We start from the raw sequence: 14,933 nt of genomic DNA, 5'->3' as shown, positions 1-14,933 counted from the left end.
GCCCGGCCCCCGGGGGGTTCTCAGCTGGTGTGTTTCCCTCCCCGCGGTGACTCCTTGCGTGGTTTCCCTTCCAGGAGCGGGGCACCCCATGAAGCCCCATCGCCTGGCGCTCACCCACAGCCTGGTCCTGCACTACGGGCTCTACAAGAAGATGATCGTAAGCAGTGCTTCTCCTTGAAGGGGGGGGGGGGGTCAAAGGCTCCCCCACCCAGGTGGTGGGGAGGAAGGGAAGGTGGGGCCAGGCAGCTACCAGGGTGGGTGTTTTAAGCTCTTGACACACAGAAAAGGTGCTGGAGACCTGTGCATTGTCCTGCTGGCTCCAGTTGTGGCCTCCATGTTAACGCTTGGCCAGTGGTAGTAGGTTCTTCAGAGCTTTCTTGTGTTGCTGCCTCTCTTTTAGCTCTGTTTGACACAGCAGGCGACAGAGTCGTCTCAGGCTGAGGCCTTCTCACTGGCCTAAGGCCCCACTGTACTACCCAGAGCTGATTTGAAAGGCACTATCCTTGGTTGTCAGTGTCACGTTCAAACATGTGCATACAGTGCTGTGCACGGAGCCCCAGCAGTGCCGCTGGGCACCGTGCATGAATTTTCTATGCCTGTAGCTGTTTCTTAGGAAGGACCCAGTGACCACTGTGGACTGTGTGATTGTAGAATAGTAAAGCTGGGAAAAAAAGAAAACTTCAAGAGGCTTGCTAATTCTCCTTGATGCCTTAACAGGGTTCACTAATCCCATCTTGTACCTGATCAGTGATTGTCCAACCTGCTCTTCAAAGTCTTTGTTGCACAACCGGCTCACACAATCTATTCCAGTGCGCTCCAGTTCTCACTGTCAGAAAGATTTTTCTGTTTCTGAAACATAGCCTGTGCGAACTTGGTAAAACATGATCAGCATGTCACGATCATCAATAAAGAAAACTTAAATCTCAATCTTTCAAGAAATGAACTAGTTTTGGGATAACGGGATATCACTACAAATGTGTGGTATCCTTCTTTTGAGGTGTTTTATTTCACTTGGTGCAAGCGGGATTGAACCGTGCTCCATTCCCTAGAATCCTTGTTCATTTTTCTGCCCCTTCTTGCAGCACAGAGCAAATAAAAAGCTCTCAGGAGTACAGGGCACGTAACGTAATGCCTCATGATACAAGATCAAGGCAGGAGTGGTAAAAGTCTTCTACCGTTTTGCCCATTTTGAGATGGCGTTTGCCCATTTTGATGTGCAGAATGTGCTACCTGCAGCTGCTGATCATTTCGGGGCAACTCATTTGGTTTCCTGTTGGCTTATTCTCGCTTTTGGTGTGGCGGGATTGCTTCTGAGCTGTTTTGGACCATTGAGCGATTTAATTCCTGGGCTGACTGGCGCAGTTCCAGGTCGTCCTATCTGATCCAGAGGCCGGGTGTAGCTGCTGCCTATTGTCTCCACAGCCTGTGATCTGTTTGATGTGGTCTGGGGAAGGGCCTCTACCCAGAATGTTATTCTAAACATTGTAGGCTACAGCTCTGGGTGCCTCTGGTTTATATATGTACGTACATATAGGCACATATGTGTATTTATGGCGTCTTTTCATGGGAATTACCTCATTAAAAGAGGTGAAGAGCGCTGCTGTCACAGTCATCATCGTGCACAGCTGGCAAACAGGGAGGGGAGGTGAAAGACGGGCACAAAACCATCATTGCTCTGATCTGTGAGGGATGTGGTGACTTTCCCCCATTCTTCCTCTTTATGCTCTTGTGTTCCACGTGTGTTCCTCGCCCTTCTGCAATCGGGTTCTGCTCCACGTGACGCTCTGCAAACCAGCCGCTTCCCCTGTTACTCATGGGCCTGAACTGAATGACCCTGCAGGTTACTCAGACTCGATCGTAGATTATTGCTTGCAGTTACAGATGATTACAAGTAACTGGTAGTAGAGGCCGGCTTATTTTGGGGCTGTGGAGAAGAAGGCATAATCAACTCGTCTCAATAATGCGTTTTCACATCTGCAGCATGCTTTAGGGATAAATCATGAGCAATGGTGAAAACATGGTGATCGCGCAGAACTGTCACGCAGAAACGTGCATATTCCAGTCCCTCTCCAGCTAAACCAGGCACTTTTCCAGACTATGTTTAGCTTCCCAGGTTTCCTCATCCCCACCACTAGATGTTAAGCAAAACTATAACCAACTTTCACTGCACCCTCAAAGACCTGACTAAATATTTAGTTGTTGTGATATCAAAAGAAAAAATCGACTGTCCTTAAAGGTAACTTCTCAAGCACTCGAGAATCAGGCGGTGTTAAAATCAAAGTTGTATCACTGTGAGCACAAGAGATCAGGATTAGACCAGGGGTTTTAATTCTGGCATGTTTACAGTGTCTTCTCCACTATATAGGCAGGACAAGGTGCAAAATTCTTGCAAGCGTGATAGCAATACCGTTTTCCTGCTTTTTATAATTTTAGGGCGAAGTCTGAGCAGCCGAAGCGGTACAAGTTGGGCAGAGGGAAAGCTAGATCTCAGCTTCTTTGTACCTGCCCGTCTGTGCTGCACAGCTCTGTCGTTACCTCTAGCACCGCACTGGTGCCTGGCGTTTGGCATGGGCTCGAGTTCAAGCTCTTCCACTGCCGGCATATCTGCTTCCGTGGGGAGAGACTTGCAGATTGAGGGAGAGCAAATAGAAAATTAGCTGTGCCAAAAACTTAAGCACAATATCCACTTTTAAAGGAAGGTGCTAAAACGGAGCAGTGGAACAGTTCCTTGATGCAATATATAAAATTAATTTGGTGTGTTTAAACATTAGAAAAGCTTCCCAGTGTAATTAATATAATTCCCTAGTAAAATTGCATCCAGCCGCAATAACGTGCTGTTGCGCTCGCAGGGGAATGCAGCTGGAGCCCACTCAGGGTATGTGGAATCTTTGCAGAATTTATCATTCAGGTTTTTACTGTAAATGTATGAACTTCTATGAATAACTTCCCTTGAGTTGGGATTTTTCTTGCAGAAACAGCAAAAAGCGTATTCTGACATAACACTTCTAAATGTTAAATCCACGTCTGAGTGAGGCAGTAGGCAGAGTTGTGCAACTTTGCCACATTTTTAGTCTTGAAACCCTTTTATGGGGGAGGGTTATGTTTTCCACAAGATGCCATCATGAAGCTGAAAACCACAGAGGGAACTTCATCCTGAACAGTCAGTGACCGGCAAAGTTACGAGCAAATAAAAGCGGGGATTATGGTTGGTTGTGACTATAAAAGGTCCTGTTAACTTTGTGTTGTGGTTATGTCATTATCTGCCCTCTCTGCCTCCTCCAAATAAAAGGCCGCTATCCCGTCAAGCTGGGTTTGCCTCTTTGCACCTTTCTCAGGTTATCGGTGGCTGCGACGCACAAGAACGCGGTGAGCCAAGGCACGGCGTTGCCGAAAGAGGCAGGGTTGTCCTGCTGCTCACCTTCCCTGCTTCTCTGCTGTGTCTTCCTACTGCCTTTCTTGTGCTGCATCTGGAAGCTGTTAGGATCCCTGCGTGAACTGGTGCAACTCAATAACTCGGCAAAGCCAGGAGAGTTTTCTGTGGGGTTAGAAAAAGGAGGCAGCAGTGCCAGAGCTGCTTAAGAAGACGGGTGGGATTGCTAGGAGTGGGGTGAAGGGTGGAAGGAGGCATGTTTCTTCTGCCAACAGCTGAGTCAGTCTTGAATGGTTTTGGTCTTTTTTTATTCCCTCCCCCCCCCCCCCCCCTTTCTGTTTTGAATCACATGTCCCCACTTTTTGTTGTCCAGAAGAGCCTCAGAATATCTGGTGAGAGCTATTTCTTCTCCGTGACGACTCTGCAGCGTTGGTTTTGGGTTTGTTTGATTTAATCAGTCGTCTGGATTCCTGGGAGGTACCAGCGCAGAGCCTCTGTGGGGAATAGGTCTTGCCTTCACCCGTCCTAGCTGCAGTAATGACTCGTGCTTGTGAGTCTCCTCATCTTCCTTGTTTGAGTTGCCAGAGGCAGCAGTGTCCAAGAAACACCAAACCCCGTACATCCGTGTGGAAAATGCCATAATACCTGCAGATCAGTTCAGGAAAGGAGACAAAGTATCTGTCAGGATATATTGCGTCTCTGAAAATTAACGTTTCCTGCTCAGCTCAGGCGCATTGCCCTGATAAATTTTCCCTTTGGAGAGAAGCTGATGCATCTTACTACTTTTTTTTTTTCGTGTTCCACTTTTTCTCTTTAAAGCGCATTCTTTAAGAGAAATTGGGAAACACACACAAAAAAAATCTTACTGTTTTCAGTGCGACTTAAGTTTCTGCTCGCCAGGTATGTGGTGTTAATTTTTAACTTCCTGTATATTGAGGTATGCGCATTAGGTGCCAAACTGGCACGCCTGTATCGTCACAAGATCTTTAATCTTAATCCATCCAGTTCCCTGACCATTTTTTCGCCAGCATTCCAAAGGAAACAAAGCTTATGCAACTCTTCCGTCTGTCTGTGAGCTTTCTGCAAATAACTTTTGAACCTATCGGCCCGTTACAGGCAAATCTGACAGAGGGACTGAAACCACCCCTATATCAAGGTCTTAAAATTGTATGAAAGCTGGTGAGTGGTAAGGGAATAGTGCCCCCAAGTGAAGAAAAAAATGTAGTTTGAACTCGCTTGTTTTATTCTGCTGGCTTGCCCAAGGAGGGAGAGTGTGGGCGGTGGGGGAAGGAAGGCATCAGGCAGTATGTGGCAAGAGCTGCGGTTGTTATGAGAGGCAGGAGACGGGTTTATGGCTGAAAGAGAAAAATCGGTAGGAAAGCAGGCTTCGTGGAGCAACTTACTGAATTTTAATGAACATGAATATCAGGAAGCCAAATGGGTGTTTGTTGATATACCTCACGCAGGTCGTTTGTTAGTTAGCTTGAGAATTCTTACAGCCAAAGCAAATGCGAGTTTGGATGGGAAATAAGTCTTGCCTTTCTCTCTTGAAGGTTTTCAAACCATACCAGGCATCCCAGCATGACATGTGCCGATTCCATTCCGAGGACTACATAGACTTCCTGCAGAGAGTGAGTCCCAACAACATGCAGGGATTCACCAAGAGCCTCAACGCCTTCAACGTGGGTGATGACTGGTGAGTGCTGTGTGCCACCTGCGAACTCCCGATCAGAAAGGGTTCTCCTGCATTCCTCGTGTCCGGAGAGCTCCTTTAGAATGTCCCATTCCTTCTTTGGTTTTTACAAATGAGGCGTGCGTCCCTGCTGTGTATACTGCTGGAACCTCCTGGATTCCTTTCCTTTTTCTTTAGATCTGAAAAAGAAGACTGCAAGATCTACATTTAGGCTGCAAGCTTGTTGGGTTAGAGGCTCTATCACTACCTGTTCCTGCAGAGCTTCCAGTTCTTCTTGAACATGCTAACTGTTTTGGGTTTTTTTAATAATTGCCTGTCATTTTAGCTACCTTAATATGTGCATGTTAAATTCAAGACAGCTTTGAGAGCCTGATTTTCAGGTTGAACTAAGGAGATACTCATGATTCTGTACACAACTACATGGGATCTTGTTGAGAATATTCGATTCCAGTCTTTAATGCTCGTGAGAGATGAAACTTGAAAGAAGGGTGTGGAAGGGCTCTGTGGGTGACTGAGGAAATAGCAATGTGCCTTGTCTGGTTGAGGAATCGGAGAATCATAGAATGATTTAGGTTGGAAGGGACCTTAAAGATGATTGAGTCCCAACCCCCCTGCCCTGGGCAGGGACACCTCCCCCCAGCCCAGGTTGCTCCAAGCCCCGTCCAACCTGGCCTTGAACACCTCCAGGGATGGGGCAGCCACAGCTTCTCGGGGCAACCTGCCCCAGGGGCTCACCGCCCTCACAGGGAAACATTTCTCCCTGATATCTAATCTAAATCTCCTCTTTTCCAGTTTGAAGCCATTCCCCCTCGTCCTATCACTCCATGCCCTTGTAAAAAGTCCCTCCCCAGCTCTGCTGTACCCCCTTGAGGGACTGGAGGGGGCTCTAAGGTCTCCCCGGAGCCTTCTCCAGGATGAACTATCCCAACTCCCTCAGACTATCAAGGATGATAAGGGCTGTAGGAGAGTAAGATCTTTCTTATGGATCCTGTGGAGGGGAAAGCTATACTAGCCCAGGAGGAGTTACATTAGCTACAGAACAGTGTTATCCCGAGCAGGTATTAGTATAGCCTGTTTTTTTTAATATTAGGCTGAGAATCAAAAGGCTGTTCTGTGACCTTGCTGCTCTGATGATCAGAAACCGTCTTCTTAGAAGAAATGAGAGAGGGGGAAAAGTAAACCCTACAGTCTTTAAGCTGTTGCTTGTCCGTGAATGTAGTTTGTGACATGATACCAGCACGCTGGTGACACAGGGGCTCCGTGTCCTGTCTTTCTTTACTCTCCTGGTGCCTGGACTGGCTCTGCGTGGTGGGATGGATTGCTGTCTTAAGAGCAGAGTTCATCTCCAGTTGCAGTATACCACACACTGGGCTGTGTGCTGGGAAGCAGAGTCAGGGCAGGATCTTCCAGATACAGCCTGACAGTGCAGGAGCAGACCAGTCCTCCCCTCTCCTGATGCAGTGTCTCGCATCGTGTCCTAGCTCCGGGCACGTGTCGGCACAGCTGTGGTACACACATTGTGAGCAGGGGAGCCTTCAGGACTAGCTTGGAAGCTTTGGTAATCATTAGCAAATTCAGTGAGTTTCCCATTGTGTTTGCAGCCAGATTGCTCGCCTGCTGGTACTCAGTGTTGTAAGCAGGGTCAGAGTGATCCCAAATTAACTCATTCACAGAGAATGAGTTCCGATCTTGCTCAGGTGATGTCCCTGGACAGTTTTATTCCTGGCTTTGCTCTGGAGAAATGGGGAGGAATGAGAAGATGTTCTGTGTTTGAATGGTGGTTTCTTTTTCAGCCCCGTGTTTCCAGGCCTCTTTGAATTTTGCTCTCGCTATACTGGAGCCTCCCTGCAGGGAGCAACACAGCTGAACAACAAGGTGACTGAACTGATGTGCTTTTCTTTTGAAACGCAGATGTAAGCCAACTGATTTTTCAATTTAAGGAGAACCTCATGGATGTTTTCTTGTAAAACAACATAGCAAGCACTGCTGTGTTGCAGTGTGAACACATAATGCTGTAGGGATGTTAAGCTTGAGACCATCCCTGTAGTGACAGAGGCAAGCGTTTATAGAATCATAGAGTCATAGAATGGTTTAGGTTGGAAGAGACCATAAAGATCATCTTGTTCCCCCCCTGCCCTGGGCAGGGCCACCTCCCCCCAGCCCAGGTTGCTCCAAGCCCCGTCCAACCTGGCCTTGAACACCTCCAGGGATGGGGCAGCCACAGCTACTTGGGGCACTTTGTTCCATTGCCTAATCACCCTCACAGTGTAAAGTTTTTTCCTAATATTTATTCTAAATCTCCTCTTTTCCAGTTTGAAGCCATTCCCCCTCGTCCTATCACTACGTGCCCTTGTAAAAAGTCCCTCCCCAGCTTTGTTGTAGTCCTCCTTCAGATTCTGGAGTGGGCTCTAAGGTCTCCCCGGAGCCTTCTCTTCTCCAGGCTGAACAACCTCAACTCTCTCAGCCTGTCCTCACAGCAGAGGGGCTTCAGCCCTCAGAGCATCTTTGTGGCCTCCTCTGGACCCACTTCAACAGGTCCATGTCCTTCTTATATTGGGGGCTTCAGCGCTGGATGCTATATTACAGCTGTGGTCTTACAAGAGTAGAGTAAAGGAGCAAAATTACCTCCCTCGACCTGCTGGGCACGCTTCTTTTGATGCTGCCAGGATACAGTTGGTCTTCAGGGCTGCAAGCGTACATTGCCGGCTCATGTTGAGTTTCTCATCAACCAACACCCCCCAAGTCCTTCTCTTCACGGCTGCTCTCAATCCATTCTCTGCCCAGCCTGGATTTGTGCTTGGGATTGCCCTCGCCCATGTGCAGGACCTTGTTTAGGAGATGTTTAATCTGGATGGAGTCAGAGGATACTAATGCTGCACATACTAATGTCACAAAGTGCTCTCAGCGCTGTAGGACAAACCTGGGGTCTGCTGGATGACCCTAAAAGTGCTGCTGGCTCTCTGCTGTGGAAACTCATTAAATGAGACCACGCAGAAGGTCTGAAGAAAAGGGTCCCTCAGGAGAGTATCAAAAAAACCTACAGAGATTTGAGTCTTTTAGAGACCTGAGAGAGATCTAATGAGTGTAAAGAACAAGCGCAGGAGCAAACTGTATGTGCCAGGTGCTCTGCCTGCTGCTGGCCGGAGGGGCAGCGGTGGTGGTGGGAGATGATGTTTTCTGGTCTAACGGGGAACGTAGAGCACAGGACTAATCAATCCAGTGTGGACGTGGTGTAACCAAAACTGTTGGTGGGGCTAACAACCACGATGGAGCCTTTTGAAAAGGCTTCTATAGGAGAAGGAAAGGCCAGAAGGGTGTTTGTGGACCACAGGGCTTGGCAAGTTGAAGTGGGTGCAAGGTTGTTTTTACCGTGTTGTCACCTTAAACTAACTTATCTTTCCTTTCTTAGATCTGTGATATTGCAATAAACTGGGCAGGGGGCCTGCATCATGCCAAAAAGTTTGAGGTAACGAGGCAAATCGGCGTTCTCCTCTTGTCTCTTTGAGGCCCAGACTCTCTGTTGATCCTGTTCTAATGCTCTTTGGTTTTCTGTCTTGCAGGCTTCTGGCTTCTGTTATGTCAACGACATTGTTATCGGCATCCTGGAACTGCTCAAGTAAGGACACGGGGCGAGTGCAGTACTGTCCTGGTTGGCGTGTGGTTTCCCTCTGCTGTCTCACTGTTCTCTCTGTTCCCCTCCTCGTTTGCCTTCCTAAAGTCCAGAAAAGCCAACAACTTGATTTTTGGCCTGACCTCCTCTTTTAGCACAAGAAGCGGGGCTTGAAAATTGGAATATCTGATTCCATTTTTGTTGCATGCAGCTTAAGTGACACAGAAAAGTTCTTCCATTCCATTTCTCCTTATCCATCTGTGAAGTATTCATTTCAGGGTCTCCTGAGTCTCAGCGTTTTTGCCACAGTGAGCCTTTTGTAGGTAAATGCAAATTATGGCTCACTGGAGGCAGTTAAATGGTTCGAATCTTTCTTGATTTGCTTGAGTGGCTTAAGAATAGGACTTGAGCAACACATGGATGATCAAAGGACACTTGCTTTGAGTTAAAAAGCCAGAGAGTTGATTTTTTTAAGAAAATTAAAAATAAACTTGGAATGGGAAGAAGAGTTACAGAAATACCTTCTGTTTCTTGGGTTAATCTGTGATTATTTTTTTTTATACTCTCAAATCCCTTCCTTGTCACTGAATCTGAGACAAGATGTTATGGAATTAAAAAAGATTTGGGATTGACCAGAGAATAGTTACATGACTGCTGGCAAACTTACTGGCTCTGAAAATCACGTTTACGGGATGTACAAGGCTTTCTTGTACCTCCTTCCTCTCTGCCACTCTTCCCTGCTCTGTTTGGAACCTCAGGTCTTCACTGGGTATCTCTGCACACCCGTTTTCTAGTCTCACCTGAGTCCCATATGACAGAGGCGTCAAATACAGCTCAGTTACCCCTCATGGGAGATCATAATATGTCTCTATTCTTTTATTCCCTGTTTTCCAGAACCGTTTCCACAGCAGGTGGCCGCATACATGAGTTGCTTCCCATCATGGGAGTGCTGTGGTGCCTCTGCTCTTAGAAGGTCCCTTTCTCCCTTTACCAGTGTGCAAGGGCTGAGTGTTCGCATCCCCTATTTTCTCCTTGCTGATTTGTCTGCAGGATGAGTGATCTGGGCTGTCTTAAATGGTTGATGTCTCTGTTGGGAGACCGAGGCAAGGTGCTGGTCTGCAAATCGGCATGGGTCAGCACCATCAACCCCTTTGATCAGATCACTGTAGACACACTTAAGCCATGGTTCTGAGGCAGATGACACAAACCACGTGCTCTTCCTCTCTGTTTCCATGTTGTCTTGTTTTTTTTATCAGGTCCCTCCCCAGTCCCTTAGGGTTTTGGCGTGGATGCCAGATCCCCTGTTCTTCAGGGATCGACCAGGTGCAATATTTCCTTATGAAAAGCTGGAGAAGTTCTCTCTGGCCCAGCAGGCAGCTCTAGAGCTGGCGGGCAGGGATGGCTGTGGGCCATGTCTCCAGCGCTTGAGGGCACGTCACCTTTGACCGTTACCCCAATGCATTTACTTGTGATGATCTCCCCTTCTTCACCCTCTGTCTCTGTGACCCAGCAGGCTCCTTCTCCAGTAAATTTAGTCCAGCCTGGTGTTCTTGTTCCCCAGCGGGGACATAGTGCTGCCAGTCCTCTGGCATGTGGAGGAAGTAAGTGTTTCTATCTCCTCCTCGGCTAGCTTACCTTTTGTTCCCTGATACGATTAAAGATTGCTGGAGCTCTCAAAGATTAACTAATGGCATGTTGTTTGTAGAGGAAACAAAACCCCACAACTTTCGAACCCCCAGGTGGTTAAAATAGGTTTTCTTTGTCCTGTGCTTTCCAAGATATTTCTGGCCTCATGTGAAAACCTTTTCTTCTAATATTGGAGGTGTTCACGGCCAGGTTGGACGGGGCTTGGAGCAACCTGGGCTGGTGGGAGGTGTCCCTGCCCAGGGCAGGGGGGTGGAACTTGATGATGTTCAGGGTCCCTTCCAACCGAAACCATTCTGTGATCCTATGAATTTATCTTTTCAATCACACCAGAAGAAAATGTTTTAGTGGTGTTTGACTGTATACAGATGTCACATACCTAAAGCTTGATAGGTCTGGAGTGGGACAGGTGAGCTCTTCTGGCAAGTGGGCTTGCAGGTAGATGGTGGTGGTGGGAGGTTGGGTACGGTGCAGACAGTAATACTGTTTTTCCTCCTGTATTCAATAGATATCACCCACGTGTTCTGTATATTGATATTGATATCCATCATGGAGACGGTGTGCAGGAGGCTTTCTACTTGACGGACCGTGTCATGACAGTGTCATTTCATAAATATGGGAACTATTTCTTTCCTGGTACAGGTGTGTATTTTCCCTCACAGCGTTGAACCTGGCCTCGCTTCAGAATCCTTTGAAGGCTCTGCTGGAGTATAAAAGTGTAAAATCACAAAATTAGAGCTGCAGGGAGAAATGATGAAAGAAAGGGTATGAAAAAGCCGTTAGAGAGGAACAGAAGTATAGTTATTCGTAAGAAAGAGGGATCCTGGCTAGATTAACGGAGATCTCAACCCAGACCAGATCTGGCCTTTCCACACCAGCTCTGAAGTCTCAGAGCTGTTGTCACTCTTTTCCTGGCCAGGTGACATGTATGAAGTTGGCGCAGAGAGCGGTCGTTATTACTGTCTCAACGTGCCTCTGCGAGATGGCATTGATGACCAAAGTAAGTAGGTGTTCCCTGCCGTTTCCCCTTGCCCAGACATTTGCTGGTCCTTCCGCTCCAGAGCTGTGACTAATCTACTTTCTCTCCGAAGGTTATAAGCACCTCTTCCAGCCAGTCATTAACCAGGTGGTAGATTACTATCAGCCCACCTGCATAGTGCTGCAGGTAAGAAAGCAAGCCTCTGTGCGCGTGTCCATCCCTTTCAGAGGCTGTAGGTTAGAGGGAGCTGCTATCCATGTGTTACCTTCGCTTCCCAGGGGATTAGGGTTGGTGTGTCGTACCCGTGCTGCTGTCTGTACCCTCTGGTGAATGAGGGTGGCCAAGGGGTGAGGGTGCTGATGCGTGGCTGGAAAGCAGTGCCTCCTTAGTAAAAACGCTCTTTCTGTTCCGCAGTGCGGTGCTGATTCTCTGGGTTGCGACCGTTTGGGTTGTTTTAACCTCAGTATAAGAGGACATGGGTAAGTACAGCGGGGCTGGGGCAGAGCAGTTAGTTGAAGGACCGTCCTTTAGTCTGAAGGGCTCTGAGTCCTCTGCTGTGAGGCTTGAGCTTTGACTTTGGCCTTCCAGCAGTTTTGGGGGTGTTTTTTTAACACTTTTGCCCCAGGAGGGAGTCTCAGAATGAGACTTTGTACAAGGTGCTGCTGGGTGGTGGTTCACAGAGTAGAAAGTGGCTCAGGCTCCCTGGGTGGAAGCCCTGGACTCCAGGTGTATCACACCAAGCCGTGATGGTGTTAGAGTGCGTGGTGGCATTTCTGACATGTGTGCTGCGGTCAACAGCTCTGACACTCTTTTATTTGGGGTTTCTAGGGAGTGCGTGGAATACGTAAAGAGCTTCAACATCCCCTTGCTGGTACTGGGAGGAGGTGGTTACACAGTCCGCAATGTGGCGCGATGCTGGTGAGTCTCTTCTCTGTTTGGTGAAAGTCAACGGTTAAGCAGTTCCTGGGGACTTTCTCCCCGCATGCACCATGTAGCTTTCTCTGGACCGAGCTCTGACCGTATTCCATGTTTTCAGGACTTACGAAACGTCATTGCTTGTAGATGAAGCAATTAGCGAAGAGCTCCCGTACAGTGGTAAGCTGGAGTTCCTTTTTTTCCTCATTAGCGTAACTAAAGTATCTGTTACATCAGCTGATCACTGATCACTTCTGTTCTGCATTGGGCAGAGATAAGACCAGGGCCAAAGTGACTTTCTGAGCTTGGAGATGGGCTCAGTTGTCTCCTACCACCTGCTTGTAGGCTTTGCTGGGCAGACACAGCATTACTGTGTCGTGTATCGTTTAATTTGGATCACTTCCTATTCAGTGATTTACTTTTGCTAGCTCGCTTGCTTCATGTAGTTCCTTGCGGTTGCAGAGCTGTCCATCGCTGTGCTTTTTAAGGTCTGGTCACCCTTAGCGTGGTGGGAGAGTGAGCTCTGCTTCTCTGCAGAGCAGCTGGTGGCTGGGCTCCCTTGCCTCTGCGCTGTAACTCTTGTTTGTTCCATCACAGAGTACTTCGAATACTTCGCTCCAGACTTCACCCTTCATCCTGATGTCAGTACGAGGATTGAAAACCAGAACTCCAGGCAGGTGAGTGCTTGCAGCCTTATTGCCATATCAGCTGTGTACTTCCCAAACCCTGTGGTTGATGCTCTGTCCTGTGCAAGCAGGTAGAGCCCAGGCAAGGAGTTCTTGTGGGGCAGAAAACCGATGGGAAAAACAAGCAGAACCTTTCCTCTGGGATGTCAGAAAGTCTCATAGCATTTGAGAGCCTTGCTGGGTTGTCTTACTGTTTTCTGTGTGCTTGAGTATCAATGATTGAATTAAATCCCATCTCCTCTGCTCTGATAAATAGCTTTTTGCACAAAACCGTTTCTCATGACCACCTGTATGTAGATGGTGCAGGCAGGTAGCAGCACTAACAGTTATGGCTCTGTGTAGACTGCCAGATCTCACTGTGGTGATTCTTCTCCGTTTTTTATTGTGTAGTACTTGGATCAGATCAGGCAGACCATATTCGAGAATCTGAAAATGCTGAACCATGCTCCCAGCGTGCAGATCCATGATGTCCCTTCTGACCTGCTCAGCTACGATCGCACAGACGAGCCTGATCCAGAGGAAAGAGGCTCTGAGGAAAACTACAGCAGGTACCACATCTCCTTCTGGAGAAACGGGCTTTCCTTTCCGTCCCTGCTCAGATGGGCAGATGATATACTGGAGACCGTCTGTTTCCTAGAACAGATCCTAAGTTGCTTCTGAGTCCCTGCTTTTATCCAGGGAGCCTCTCTCTAGAAATGTGTGGTCTCCTCGCGTGACATTTCATGGGGTGTTTGGGCATCTTCTGACCTTTGACAGTGTGACCTAGACATTCTTCTCCAGCCCCAAGGGTGTCGGGGCTCTCCTCGCTGATGGCGATTGTCTTTTCCCCCAGGCCTGAAGCTGCCAACGAGTTTTATGATGGTGACCACGATAACGACAAAGAGAGTGACGTTGAGATCTGAGGGCTCTGTTGTGGGACTCTGGACCATGGGGGGCCCTGCGTTGGACACTGGTGCTTGGCGCAGTTAACTGGGCCGCGTAGGAGCCAGTCAGCCCTCCCTTCGTATTTGATTGCATGCGGTGGCAGCAGAAACACCACCACTGCAGGCTTCTGCTACCTGGAGAGGCAAGAGCGCAGTGAAATGTGGTCCTTACTTTTCCACCACGTGTCACGGTTCCAGCTGTCACCGCTCTGGGAAATGGAAATTCAAGTAGCGCCTGAATCTGGACTGTCTTACTGGCCGGCAGCCATGCGACTGCCTTCAGAGCCTGACCCGTGCTGCTTGGTTTCACCTCCCGTAACTCCCGTGCGGGCTTCTGCCAGCGAGGTGGGAGCTGGAGCAGTTGTGCCTACGATCTCTGCCTCTCTCTTCAGCAGCAACACCTGATGCACCCTGCTCTCCCTGGCTCACATACCCGGTCGACTGTCCTCTAAAGCCTGCACTGAGAGTTGCTTCCTGATGTCCCTTCTAACCACCCGATGCTCCACAGCTCAAGGAAAATGAGTCAAGAAGACCAGGCCAGTTGTGGGATAAGGGGTCGGGAGTGTTCCCCGCATGAGGGAGCGGCCTGATGGAGCAGGATGGAAGAATGTATGCAGAGCTTAGTCTTGTTTGTTCCCCTCCTACTCAGTTTTGCGTTTGCAAACGAGTACTGTAACACTTTGCCGAGTTGGACCCAACTTCCCTCTTTCCTTTGTTCTTCAAGAGGCTAAAAATCACTGTGGAGCAGAGGTTTGGCTGCCAAGGTCAGTACATAGTGTGTCTTGCACCTCTAACGTAGCTTCCAGCTCTGTTTTCCGAGTTCACGCGTGGCCCTTCTGTATGTCAGCAAGAGATTTGGGCCGCTTGCTCGGAGCGGGAACCGTTCCCTCTTGACCGTGCCCAGGAGACGTCGCTCTGCTCGTGGGTGAGGGAAGCTGCTTCTTCCCAAGTCCTGTCTTCTTGCCCTCACACAGCAGAGATTTCTCTCGGCCGTCCCTCCAATCCCAGACTTTGCTGCTCCTTTGCCGGAGTCATCACCTGGTACCTGTGGGGGTTCGGAGCGTGCCGCGTGGGGAGGTGGGAGGAGTGTAGCCTCTGACTCTCTGTACTGTT

The 14,933-nt window shown here is 48.6% G+C and overlaps 1 protein-coding gene across 1 annotated transcript; it reads left to right on the top strand.

Moving 5' to 3' along the window:
- Positions 1-69: 69 nt before the first annotated feature.
- On the top strand, positions 70-14,002 carry HDAC3 (histone deacetylase 3). Its single transcript, XM_009880711.1, has 14 exons — positions 70-157; positions 4,924-5,066; positions 6,857-6,938; positions 8,473-8,529; positions 8,624-8,679; positions 10,826-10,959; positions 11,237-11,317; positions 11,409-11,482; positions 11,711-11,775; positions 12,125-12,214; positions 12,333-12,391; positions 12,809-12,888; positions 13,288-13,445; positions 13,730-14,002. The coding sequence occupies exons 1-14, from the start codon at positions 89-91 to the stop codon at positions 13,797-13,799; spliced, it is 1,218 nt and encodes a 405-aa protein (XP_009879013.1). The 5' UTR covers positions 70-88; the 3' UTR covers positions 13,800-14,002.
- The last annotated feature ends 931 nt before the right edge of the window (positions 14,003-14,933 follow it).

The sequence above is a fragment of the Charadrius vociferus genome, unplaced genomic scaffold (genome assembly GCF_000708025.1).
Source record: "Charadrius vociferus isolate BGI_N301 unplaced genomic scaffold, ASM70802v2 scaffold822, whole genome shotgun sequence".
Taxonomy (NCBI): domain Eukaryota; kingdom Metazoa; phylum Chordata; class Aves; order Charadriiformes; family Charadriidae; genus Charadrius; species Charadrius vociferus.
The sequence above is the reverse complement of the archived record's forward strand: the minus strand, read 5'-3'. Positions and strand labels throughout refer to the sequence as shown.

Coding starts and splice junctions, on each gene's coding strand:
- HDAC3 (XM_009880711.1), top strand. CDS start 89: ATGAAGCCCCATCGCCTGGCGCTCACCCACAGCCTGGTCCTGCACTAC. Junction 11,318..11,408: donor AGATGGCATTGATGACCAAA/GTAAGTAGGTGT, acceptor TTCTCTCCGAAG/GTTATAAGCACCTCTTCCAG. Junction 13,446..13,729: donor TCTGAGGAAAACTACAGCAG/GTACCACATCTC, acceptor CTTTTCCCCCAG/GCCTGAAGCTGCCAACGAGT.